The sequence below is a fragment of the Stenella coeruleoalba genome (assembly GCF_951394435.1).
Source record: "Stenella coeruleoalba genome assembly, chromosome: X".
Lineage (NCBI taxonomy): Eukaryota > Metazoa > Chordata > Mammalia > Artiodactyla > Delphinidae > Stenella > Stenella coeruleoalba.
Genome location: NC_137152.1, coordinates 29,163,235 through 29,176,386, shown reverse-complemented (window position 1 = coordinate 29,176,386; position 13,152 = coordinate 29,163,235). Strand labels below are relative to the sequence as shown.

At 37.0% G+C, this 13,152-nt stretch overlaps 1 protein-coding gene across 2 annotated transcripts in view; it reads left to right on the top strand.

Moving 5' to 3' along the window:
• RPGR (retinitis pigmentosa GTPase regulator) overlaps positions 1–11,321 on the top strand; it is a 62,080-nt gene extending 50,759 nt beyond the window's left edge. For both annotated transcript variants that reach the window (XM_079909886.1, XM_079909887.1), the window contains one exon: positions 10,667–11,321. In XM_079909886.1, the coding sequence (XP_079766012.1) occupies positions 10,667–10,876 (210 nt within the window). In that variant the 3' untranslated portion in view covers positions 10,877–11,321. The remainder of the gene's footprint in view (positions 1–10,666) is intronic.
• The last annotated feature ends 1,831 nt before the right edge of the window (positions 11,322–13,152 follow it).

Below are 13,152 nucleotides of genomic sequence, written 5' to 3'. Positions count from 1 at the left end.
CAATAGATTTCTTATTCATTGTCACTACCATAAATATAAGAGGCTGAGATGAGAATTTGTCCACCAAAAATTATGCCTGTGGATTCTTGCCTTTCCTGATGGCTTCCTTTTCTCTGATGCTAAGCTTTATTCACCATGGCAGCACAATTCAGCATGTTTGCCCCAAGTACACAGTTAGCTTTGCTCTATTGTGAGGAAAATCTGAGGTCAATTATACATCTGGTATCCTGTTGCTGTCAGTTTTTTCAGGCTTAATACCTGAGACTATCACTTTCAGACCCACCCAATAATTACTCCCCTGCTTTTTAAAAATAGCTTTATTTAGGTATAATTGACCTATAATGAACTACACATATTTGAAGTATATAATCTGATTAGTTTTGACATACATATACAGCTGTGAAAGCATAATCACAATCAAGAGAGTGAACAGTGCCATTATCAGCAGAAGGTTCTTTGTGCCTCTCTGTGATCCCTGTCTACACCCCACATCCCCCTGCTGTATGCAGCAAATAACTGATACTGTTTTGAGATTCATCCATGCATGTATCAATAGTTCATTCCTTTATATTGCTGAGTGGTATTCTATTTTGAGTTAATTTCTTATATGGTAAAGGTATGAATTGAAGTTCTTTTTTTCGCATATGGACATCCCATTGTTCTAGCACCATTTTTTGAAAAATTTTTTTAAAAGCCTGTCCTCTACTGAATTGCCTTCATACCTTTGTCAGAAAGCAATTGAGTTTTTATGTGTGAGCCTATTTCTGGACTCTGTATTCTGTTCCTTTGATCTGTTTATCTTGTGCCAGTACCACACTGTCTTGATTACTGTAGCTTTGATATAAGTCTTGAAATCAGGAACTGTTAGTCCTCCAACTTTGCTCCTTTTCACACTTGTTTTGGCTATTCTAGACTCTTTGCACTTCCATGTGAATTTTTATAATCGGTTTGTCAATTAATGAAAAAAATGCCTGCTGCGATTTTGATTTGGCATTGTTTTTGAATCTACAGATAAACTTGGGAAGAATTAACATTTTAACAATATTAAGTCTCCTAATTCATGAACATGACATTTCTCTTCATTTATTGATATCTTCTCAAATTTCCTTTAGCAACATTTTGTTGAATGTTTCTTAACATGGAAGTTGAGATCACTGATTTGAGACCTTTCTTATTTTCTGTTATAGGCTTTTTGTGTTATAAATTTCCCCTGAAGTACTTGATATGTTGTGTTTTCATTTTCATTCAGTTCAGAATACTTTCTAATTTCCCCTTTGATTTCTTCTTTGACTCATGGGTTATTTAATTTCAGTGTTGCTGGAGATTTTTCCAGTGATCTTTCTGTTATTACTTTCTAATTTAATTACATTGTAATTGGAGAACATACTTAGTCTGAATTGATTCCTTTTAAATTTATTGAGACACATTTTATGGCCCAGAATCAAGTTTATCTTGGTAAATGTTCATTTGAGAAGAAGGTTGAGAAGAATACTGTGGTTGGGTGGAGTGTTCTGTCAGTGACAGTTAGGTCAAGTTGGTTGATAGTGTTATTCAAGTCTTCTCCATCCTTCCTGATTTTCTGTCTACTTGTTCTATTATTGAAAGAGAGGTATTAAAATCCCTGACTATAAATTGTGGATTTGTCTAATTTCCCTTGTACTTCTATTAATTTTTGCTTTATGTATCTTAAAGCTATTATTTGGTTCTATAATGTTTAGAATTGTTACCTGCTCTAATTAATTGACTCCTTCATCATTATGAAATGACCTTCTTTATACCCAATGATAGTCTTTGCTCTAAAATCTACTTGATCTGATATTATATAGCCACTTTAGCTTTCTTTGGATTAGAGTTATCATCTTTTAACATACTTTTACTTTTAACCCATTTGTGATTTTACATTTGAAGTACATTTGATTTAGGCAGCATGCAGATGGATCTTGCTTCTTTTTTTCCTAACATCTTTATTGGAGTATAATTGCTTTACAATGGTGTGTTTCTGCTGTATAACAAAGTGAGTCAGCTATACATAAACATATATCCCCATATCTCCTCCCTCTTGCGTCTCCCTTCCTCCCACCCTCCCTATCCCACCCCTCTAGGTGGTCACAAAGCACCGAGCTGATCTCCTTGTGCTATGCGACTGCTTCCCCCTAGCTATCTATTTTACATTTGGTAGTGTATATGTGTCCATGCCACTCTCTCACTTCGTCCCAGCTTACCCTTCTCCCTCCCCATGTACTCAAGTCCATTCTCTACGTCTGTGTCCATCGACCTCACAACAAATAACTCAATTTCATTTCTTTCTGTGATTGAGTTAATACTCCATTGTATACATGTGCCACATCTTCTTTATCCCTTCATCTGTTGATGGACACTTAGGTTGCTTCCATGTCCTGGCTATTGTAAATACAGCTGTGATAAACACTGTGCTGCCTGACTCTTTTTAAATTATGGTTTTCTCAGGGTATATGCCCAGTAGTGGGATTGCTGGGTCATATGGTAATTCTATTCTTAGTTTTTTAAGGAACCTCCATACTGTTCTCCATAGTGGCTGTGTGAATTTACATTCCCACCAACAGTGCAAGAGGGTTCCCTTTCCTCCACACCCTCTCCAGCATTTATTGTCTGTAGATTTTTTTTTTTTTTTTGTCTGTAGATTTTTTGATGATGGCCATACTGACTGGTGTGAGGTGATACCTCATTGTAGTTTTGATTTGCATTTCTCTAATGATTAGTGATGTTGAGCATCCTTTCATGTGTTTGTTGGCAATCTGGATATCTTCTTTGGAGAAATGTCTATTTAGGTCTTCTGCCCATTTTTGGATTAGGTTGTTTGTTCTTTTGATATTGAGCTGCATAAGCTGCCTGTATATTTTGGAGATTAATTCTTTGTCAGTTCCTTCATTTGCAAATATGTTCTCCCATTCTGAGGGTTGTCTTTTCATCTTGTTTATGGTTTCCTTTGCTGTGCAAAAGCTTTTAAGTTTCATTAGGTCCCATTTGTTTATTTTTTTTAAATTTCCATTTCTCTAGGAGGTGGGTCAAAAAGGACCTTGCTGTGATGTATGTCATAGAGTGTTCTGCCTATGTTTTCCTCTAAGAGTTTGATAGTGTCTGGCCTGACATTTAGGTCTTTAATCCACTTTGAGTTTATTTTTGTGTATAATGCTAGGAAGTGTTCTAATTTCATTCTTTTACATGTAGCTGTCCAGTTTTCCCAGCACCACTTATTGAAGAGGCTGTCTTTTCTCCATTGTATATTCTTGCCTCCTTTATCAAAGATAAGGTGACCATACGTGTGTGGGTATATCTCTGGGCTTTCTATCCTGTTCCATTGATCTATATTTCTGTTTTTGTGCCAGTACTATACTGTCTTGATGACTGTAGCTTTGTAGTATAGTCTGAAGTCAGGGTGCCTGATTCTTCCAGGTCCGTTTTTCGTTCTCAAGATTGCTTTGGCTATTCGGGGTCTTTTGTGTCCTTTCAAATTGTGAAATATTTTTTGTTCTACTTCTGTGAAAAATGCTGTTGGTAGTTTGATAGGGATTACATTGAATCTGTAGATTGCTTTGGGTAGTATAGTCATTTTCACAATGTTGATTCTTCCCATCCAAGAACATGGTATATCTCTCCATCTGTTTGTATCATCTTTGGTTTCTTTCATCAGTGTCTTATAGTTTTCTGCATATAGGTCTTTTGTCTCCCTAGGTAGGTTTATTCCTAGGTATTTTATTCTTTTTGTTGCAACGGTAAATGGGAGTGTTTCCTTAATTTCTCTTTCAGATAGTTCATCATTAGTGTATAGGAATGCAAGAGATTTCTGTGCATTAATTTTGTATCCTGCTACTTTACCAAATTCATTGATTAGCTCTAGCAGTTTTCTGGTAGCATCTTTGGGATTCCCTATGTATAGTATCATGTCGTCTGCAAACAGTGACAGCTTTACTTCTTCTTTTCCGATTTGGATTCCTTTTATTTATTTTTCTTCTCTGACTGCTGTGGCTAAAACTTCGAAAACTATGTTGAATAATAGTGGTGACAGTGGGCAACCTTGTCTTGTTCCTGATCTTAGAGGAAATGGTTTCAGTTTTTCACCATTGAGAACGATGTTGGCTGCAGGTTTGTCAGATATGCCCTTTATTATGTTGAGGTAAGTTCCCTCTATGCCTACTTTCTGGAGGGTTTTTATCATAAATGCGTGTTGAATTTTGTCAAAAGCTTTTACTACATCTGTTGAGATGATCACATGGTTTTTCTCCTTCAATTTGTTAATATGGTATATCACATTGATTGATTTGCATATATTGAAGAATCCTTGCATTCCTGGGATAAACCCCACTTGATCATGGTGTATGATCCTTTTAATGTGTTGTTGGATTCTTTGTGCTAGTATTTTGTTGAGGATTTTTGCATTTATGTTCATCAGTGATATTGACCTGTAGTTTTCTTTTTTGGTGACATCTTTGTCTGGTTTGTTATCAGGGTGATGGTGGCCTCGTAGAATGAGTTTGGGAGTGTTCTTCCTCCCTCTGCTATATTTTGGAAGACTTTGAGAAGGGTAGGTGTTAGCTCTTCTCTAAATGTTTGATAGAATTCGCCCGTGAAGCCATCTGGTCCTGGGCTTTTGTTTGTTGGAAGATTTTTAATCACAGTCTCAATTTCAGTGCTTGTGATTGGTTTGTTTATGCTTTCTATTTCTTCCTGGTTCAGTCTCAGAAGGTTTTGCTTTTCTAAGAATTTGTCCATTTCTTCCAGGTTGTCCATTTGATTGGCATATAGTTGCTTGTAGTAATCTCTCATGATCCTTTGTATTTCTGCAGTGTCAGTTGTTATTCCTCATTTTTCATTTCTAATTCTGCTGATTTGAGTCTTCTCCCTTTTTTTTTCTGTTGTGTCTGGCTAATGGTTTATCAATTTTGTTTATCTTCTCCAAGTTTTAGTTTTATTGCTCTTAGCTATTGTTTCCTTCATTTATTTTTGATCTGATCTTTATGATTTCTTTCCTTCTGCTACCTTTGGGGGTTTTTTGTTCTTCCTTCTCTAATTGCTTTAGATGTAAGGTTACATTGTTCATTTGAGATGTTTCTTGTTTCTTGAGGTAGGATTGTATTGCTATAAACTTCCCTCTTAGAACTCCTTTTGCTGCATCCCATAGGTTTTGGGTCGTCATGTTTTCATTGTCATTTGTTTCTAGGTATTTTTTGATTTCATCTTTGATTTCTTCAGTGATCTCTTGGTTATTTAGTAGTGTATTGTTTATCCTCCATGTGTTTGTATTTTTGACAGATTTTTTCCTGTAATTGATATCTAGTCTCATAGTGTTGTGGTCGGAAAAGATACTTGATACAATTTCAGTTTTTTTAAATTTACCAGTGCATGATTTGTGACCCAAGTTATGATCTATCCTGGAGAATGTTCCATGAGCACTTGAGAAGAAAGTGTATTCTGTTGTTTTTGGATGGAATGTCCTATAAATTTCAATTAAGTCCATCTTGTTTAATGTATCATTTAAAGTTTGTGTTTCCTTATTTGTTTTCATTTTGGATTATCTGTCCATTGGTGAAAGTGGGGTGTTAAAGTCCCCTACTATGATTGTGTTACTGTTGATTTCCCCTTTTATGGCTCTTAGTAATTGCCTTATGTATTGAGGTGCTCCTATGTTGGGTACATAAATATTTACAATTGTTATATCTTGTTCTTGGATGGATCCCTTGATCATTATGTAGTGTCCCTCTTTGTCTCTTTGTAGTGTCCTTCTTTGTCTCTTTATTTACTATAATAAAACATATAGTCTTTATTTTAAAGTCTGTTTTGTCTGATATGAGAATTGCTACTCCAGCTTTCTTTTGATTTCCATTTGCATGGAATATCTTTTTCCATCCCCTCACTTTCAGTCTGTATGTGTCCCTAGGTCTGAAGTGGGTCTCTTGTAGACAGCATATATACATGTCTTGTTTTTGTATCCATTCAGACAGTCTGTGTCTTTTGTTTCTAGCATTTAAGCCATTTACATTTTAGATAGTTATTGATAGGTGTTCCTATTACCATTTTCTTAATTATTTGGGGTTTGTTATGGTAGGTGTTTTCCTTCTCTTGTGTTTCCTGCCTAGAGAAGTTCCTTTAGCATTTGTTGTAAAGCTGGTTTGGTGGTGCTGAATTCTCTTAGCTTTTGCTTGTCTGTAAAGCTTTTAATATCTCCATTGAATCTGAATGAGATCCTTGCTGGGTAGAATAATCTTGGTTTTAGGTTTTTTCTCTTTCATCACTTTAACTATGTCCTGCCCTGCCTTCTGGCTTGCAGAGTTTCTGCTGAAAGATCAGCTGTTAACCTTATGGGGATTCCCTTGTATGTTATTTGTTGCTTTTCCCTTGCTGCTTTTAATATTTTCTCTTTGTATTTAATTTTTGATAGTTTGATTAATATGTGTCTTGGCGTGTTTCTCCTTGGATTTATCCTGTATGGGACTCTGCACTTCCTGGACTTGATTGACTATGTCCTTTCCCATATTAGGGAAGTTTTCAACTATAATCTCTTCAAATATTTTCTCAGTCCCTTTCGTTTTCTCTTCTTCTTCTGGGACCCCTATAATTCAGATGTTGGTGCGTTTAATTTTGTCCCAGAGGTCTCTGAGACTGTCTTCAATTCTTTTCATTCTTTTTTCTTTATTCTGCTCTGCGGTAGTTATTTCCACTATTTTATCTTCCAGGTCACCTATCCATTCTTCTGCCTCAGTTACCTGCGATTGATTCCTTCTAGAGAATTTTTAATTGCATTTATTGTGTTGTTCGTCATTGTTTGTTTGCTCTTTAGTTCTTCTACGTCCTTGTTAAACGTTTCTTGCATTTTCTCCATTCTATTTCCAAGATTTTGGATCATCTTTTACTATCATTGCTCTGAATTCTTTTTCAGGTAGACTGCCTATTTCCTTGCCATTTGTTTGGTCTGTTGTGTTTTTACCTTGCTCCTTCATCAGCTGTGTATTTCTCTGTCTTCTCATTTTGCTTAACTTACTGTGTTTGGGGTCTCCTTTCCACAGGCTGCAGGTTCGTAGTTCCCATTGTTTTTGGTGTGTGCCCCCATTGGGGGAGGTTGGTTCAGTGGGTTTTGTAGGCTTCCTGGTGGAGGGGACTGGTGCCTGTGTTCTGGTGAATGAAGCTGGATCTTGTCTTTCTGGTGTGCAGGACCGCATCTGGTGGTGTGTTTTGGGGTGTCTGTGTACTTATGATTTTAGGCAGCCTCTCTGCTAATGGGTGGGGTTGTGTTCCTGTCTTGCTAGTTGTTTGGCACAGGGTGTCCAGCACTGTAGCTTGCTGGTCACTGAGTGGAGCTGGGTGTTCACGTTGAGATGTAGGTATCTGAGAGAGCTTTCACCATTTGCTGGAGCACCAGGGTCTTGCTTTTTTATCTAATCTGAAAACCTCTGCCTATTTATTTATTTATTTATTTATGGCTGCGTTGGTTCTTCGTTGCTGCGCACAGGCTTTCTCTAGTTGCAACCAGCAGGGGCTACTCTTTGTTGTGGTGCCCGGGCTTCTCATTGCATTGGCTTCTCTTGTGGTGGAGCACAGGTTCTAGGCATGTGGACTTCAATAGTATTGGCATGTGGACTCGGTAGTTGTGGCTCACAGGCTCTAGAGTGCAGGCTCAGTAGTTGTGGCGCACAGGCTTAGTTGCTCCGCGGCATGTGGGATCTTCCCGGACCAGGGCTCGAGCCCGTGTCCCCTGCATTGGCAGGTGGATTCTTAACCACTGCGCCACCAGGGAAGGCCCTGCCTTTTTCATTGGAGCATTTAGACCGGTTATATTTAATCTAATTATTGGTATCATTAGGTTTAAGTCTATTATCTTACCACTGGTAGTATTCTTCTTTGTTCCTAAAAAAATGCTACTTTATTTTATCAAATATTATTATAGCTATACTAGTTTTCCTATGGTTAGCATTTTCCTAATATATCTTTTTTCATTCTTATACTTCTACTTGTACTTTAGATGTGTCTCTTGTAAATGGCCTATAAGGTGGATTCTGACTTTATACTTTTTAACATGTACCTAAAATCTAAAGCTAATCAATGTTCCTTTTTCCCAAATATTACCAGGATCTTAGAAGAGTTTTCTCTCCTATCACTCGTTTTTTTCCCATTTTACATGTTATTATATCGAGTATTCTATGAACTTTTTTAACCTCATCAATCAAATATCATTATTTGTTATACCGCTTTCTTTATTCACCATTCCTTTTCACATCTCAGATGTCCCTTCTAGAGTGTTTTTTATTCTTCCTGAAGAAATCCTTTGGAAGTTACTGCCATAAATTTCGTTCTGAAGTTAACTTTTGCAGTTGCTACTCACTGGAAAATTAATGGTGGTATGGCTGATTGACAGTTATTTTCTTTTAGTATCTGCTCCCATTGTGGCTCTTAAGAAATTTGCTTTAGTATAATTGCTGGTAACTTCACATATAATCTGTCATTTCTGTCTGGCTGCTTTTTACATTGTTTGTTTGTCTTTGATGTGCTTCATTTCACTATGAGATGCCTAGATGTGAGGGTTTTTTATTTTAACTTTCTTCCAATTCATTATGACTCTTGAATCTGAGAATTCATGTCATTCATCATTTTAAGAAAATTCTCATCCATTATATATTTGAATATTTCCTCTCTCCTCTTTGGAGCTCAAGTATAATAAAACTTTTTATTCTGTTATCTATGTCTTTTAATTTTTACTTTTATATTTTCTGTATCTAAGTGATATTTGGGGAAATTTCAGAGCTTGTCTGTTTCATAGTATCTTTTCATCTGAGACTAATCTGCTATTTAACCTCCTTATTGAGTTTTAATTTCAGTTATGTTTTTCACATATTGAAGTGAAATTCTATTTTGATTCTTTTTCAAATCAATCTGATCTTTTACCTTGTTTTGTTTACCTAGTACCCTGTTTTTTATTATAGTACTTTAAATAATTTAAGCAAACTTATTTTATATTCTGTATTTAGTTATTCCAACGTCAGACATCCTCCAGAGTCTAAATCTGTTTGTTGCTTTGGCTGGCTTGCTAGTGGTGTCTTGTTTCCTTCTGTGTTTTGAAATTTGGATTGTAAATTCATGTTCAACCAGGACTTTTTGTGGAAATCCTTTAAAGCTTAGATTACTGTAAGTCCATCCATAGAGAATTTATATAAAATTCTGTTAGCTTCCCTGGGTGTTACCATTTCGGGACAGCTTTTAGTCAATGTCTCAGTTAAGGGTTTTCCACCAGTACCGTACATGTGAACCCCAAACTCACATTAGGAAAACATCATTAGGCTGAGAGAGACATGTTATTTTGTTCTCTTCCATTGTTTGTAGGTGGACTTACATTAAAGGCCTAGTTCTCAGAGGGTCCCCACTTTACATAGGAGTCTCAGTTCCATTTCTCCATATTTTGTGAGATCAAATCTGTTAAAATCCAAGAGTTGAAGTTATGAGATCAGTAAAAGCCATTTCAGTACTCAACTCACCCCTGAGGCTTCCTGCTCCCTCTTTTTTTGTCCCACAGGGATTTCCCTTCATTTTATGTGAGCTTACCCACACATTATAAAATTATATTTTGTATACTTCTAAAGCATTTCTCGGCATTTTGTAGTGGCAGAATTTTTCAAGATGTGTATATTCCTACACAATAGCAGGAACAGGAGTTCTCCCATTTTAGTTCATAGACTCTATCTAGGCTAACTTTTTGGGTTACAACTTTTCATTCTAGTTCCTCCATTCTTTAAGGCTAAAGGCAAGCTATTATTATTCGCACCATTTTAATTTCTGAAGGAGCCAGATCTTCAGCTGTTCTTTGGTTTTGGCATCTTGTCAGAACCATTACTTGGGTTGTCATTCTTTAGGAATCCTGTTTTCTCTCTGGCTAAATCCTCAAAGGGCTTAAATCATTTGGAACTTTTCAGTTATCATCTTCCTTGATGTCTCCTGCATGTGCCTTGTTGGCCACTCTCTTCTTGATATTTTCCTCCCCTGACTTCTGAGTTGCCTTTTTTTCCTGATTTTGTTCCTACAAAACTCAGTCCCCAGTGCTGGCTCCTCTTCCTCTGCCTACCTTTCACACTTGGCTTTTCCTCAGTCTCTTTTCTTCTGTTTTCTCTTCTGCCCACCTGGAATCCCTGGGTTATGGAGTCTACTTTCGTCTCTTCAGCTGTCATCTGCATTCTGCCTGTCCGCAGCCCTGGCCTCCCCTGAGCAGCAGGTCTGTATATCCAACTGCCTACTCAGACCCCTGGGGCTCCCACCCCCATCATTTGGCAGCACTAACACTTTGCCAGAAGTTCTGATCTACAGGAATGGGGAGGTATGTCCTCTAGAAGATGCTGGTTTTCATCTTTTTCTCTTATAACAAAACAAAGTGAAATACTAAATTTGTTCTTTGAAGAAAAATGTTAACATATTACCAAAGCACTGATAGTGTTGAAGGGTAAACCCTGAAAGGTCTTGTTTTAGGGAAGAATCATGATTGCAATTGGTAAAAGAAAAAAGGCTGGTGGATGCTAAGACTGTACCATTGTGGTGCCTCATAAAGATGTGATGAAATAATGTTAAGACTTGTTGAAAATTATACCCCCTAAATACTGTTAAGTGACTGTTTCGCTTGCTGAAATGAATTCTCTGTGTGTTTTTTTTCTAGATTTTCCTCTTTAAAAGGATGTCATTGACGAGCCAGAAAAGTAGAAAGCAGAATAATAATGAGCCACTCCCAGAGATAAAATCAATAGGAGATAAAATAGCTTTTAAAAAGAATAAGAAAGATGCCAACAAGAAGCACATGGGGCAAAATCATCAGGATACCTCACCCCCAAATATGGAGAGAAGGTCAAAATCTTGCATAATACTGTGAATATATGTTTATGTTTTCATGGTCACCATGCCCATTGTAATTTATACTTGAAAAACATTTGAGCTCTGACAGAAAGTTTCTAATAACAAACTTTTAAAGATATAACTTAAGAACGTGTTTTATTTGGTTTGAATAGTATGACCAGTTTTGATATTTATTTAAATGCTGATATTTTTGGCAAGCAATTTCAGAATATGTGTATCTCAGACTCTCCTTCAAGCGTTGTGGCCTTAACTGTTCAGTGTTGCAATATAAAATATATTTTTATATGTGAAACTTAAATTAAGATATTTCATAGTTTTTACCAAATTTTACTGCTTTATAATTTCATAAGGCAATATTTGCAATCTCATGACACTAACAGTTTTTAATGTATTTGCAATTTTCAAAAACGGAGTCAAAATTGTTTTTAATGAACATATTTTAATAAACTATAGCTGGTCGGTTCCACTGTTTAAATGGGTGAATATGAATAAAATTTGGAGGTACTTGGAGTTATCAGTTGACAAAACAGGGGCAAAAAAAATCTAATTTTAAAATATTGAAAGATGCAAAATGCATTTCCCTTTGAGTAAAGAAAGTCTCAGGGCAACTGTATAAACAGGACATCTTTGTGGAGAAACTGTGTTGAAATTTCTTTGCTTCCCACTCCTCTCTTTAGGGAGGTGATTTGACATGAAAACATTGCAGATTATCTGCACTGTTTGACCATGCCACAGATCACCAGTCTAGGAGAACCGGACACAGCCAGACTGGCTCATTGCAGCTGTCTCTAGCACTGACAGTGGTAACTAAGGTTGGCTGTGTCACACAGTGCTCTGCCACAAGGAATAGGAAGGGTAAAGCTGCTAAGTCTGCTCTAATAGAAACATTGCTTTCCTGTGCTCACAGATGCTACTTATTTAATTGATCAAACTACCTTCATTTTTCCCATTCTAACTTCTGACTAAAACATTTGCTTATTCAATCACAGTGACCATTGCCCCATTTAAACAAAACAAAACAAAAATACTCCATCTTTGTGTTTCACGTACAAAGGCTGTAAGGATTTTAGTCTAGAATAGATGTGATTTTGAAATCTTACAAAATAGTCTCCTATATTACATTTAGTGGAATTCTAATTTTATTAAAGGTAAGTTTAATAAAAAATTTTGCTATTGCCACTATAGTACTAGTACAGTATTGTAAAAATACTTTGCCAAAATATAAACTATAGAAGCCAAGTGGAAGTGAAACTCACAGTAATACTAAGACATGCCAGTTGTGATAGGCAGGATGCTAAAATGGCCCCCAAGGTTCCTGCCTGCTGGTATACTTGCCTTGAATAATCCCTTCCCCTTGAGAGTAGGGGAGACCAGTGAATATGATGAGCTGTCACTCCATTGCTTATGTTGTATTATGTGGAAAAGATGAAATATTTTGCAGATATAATTAAGATTCCTAATGAGTTAACTTTAAGCAAAAGAGAGATAATCCTAGGTGGGCCTGACCTATTCAGGCGAGCCCTTTCAAAAAAGATCTAGATGTCAGAGTTGGAAGAATTCAGAGCAATTCAAAGCAGTAGAGATGCTCTCCTCTTGGCCTTGAAGAAGCAAACTGCCATATTATGGAGAGGGCCATGTGCCAGGGTGAGAAGCCTCTAGGGTCTGAAGGCTTCTACTCTACAACTGCAAGGCACTGAATTCTGCCAACAACCAGTGAGCTTGGAAGAGGAACCCAATCCTCAGATTAGACCATAGACCTGGCTGACACCCTGATCGCAGCTTTGTGAGGCCCTGAGCAAAGGACCTAGCTAAGTAGTACCCAAGCTCCTGACCCATGAAAACTATGAGATAATAACTATATGTTGTTCTAATCCACTAACTTTATGGTAATTTGTTATGCAGCAGTAGAAACTAACATCAGTTTTATTCTGGGAAAGGGCCTCTCTCAAATCAGAAAATTGGCGTCTTCATCTCAGGAATGAGGGGATATTTTATTAAATTTAACAAAAACTACATTTAAACCAGGGATCGCATAACTGAAGTATTTTCAGAGGCTAAACAGATAAGCGTAATGGAGCTGCTGCCAATCTGTTCTACCTGGTAATTGCTGTTTCTCAGTACTGGGCCCAGTGTTGCCAGACCCTCAGCCATTTTAAGAGTCTCACGCTCTACCGACTGAGCTAGCCGGGCGGCTTCCCCTCAGCCATTTTAAAAAGAAGGTGGAAATGCGGGTTTTTATATAGACAACTCATTCGTGTACATGTCCATATGTGCATGCATGTACATAAACAG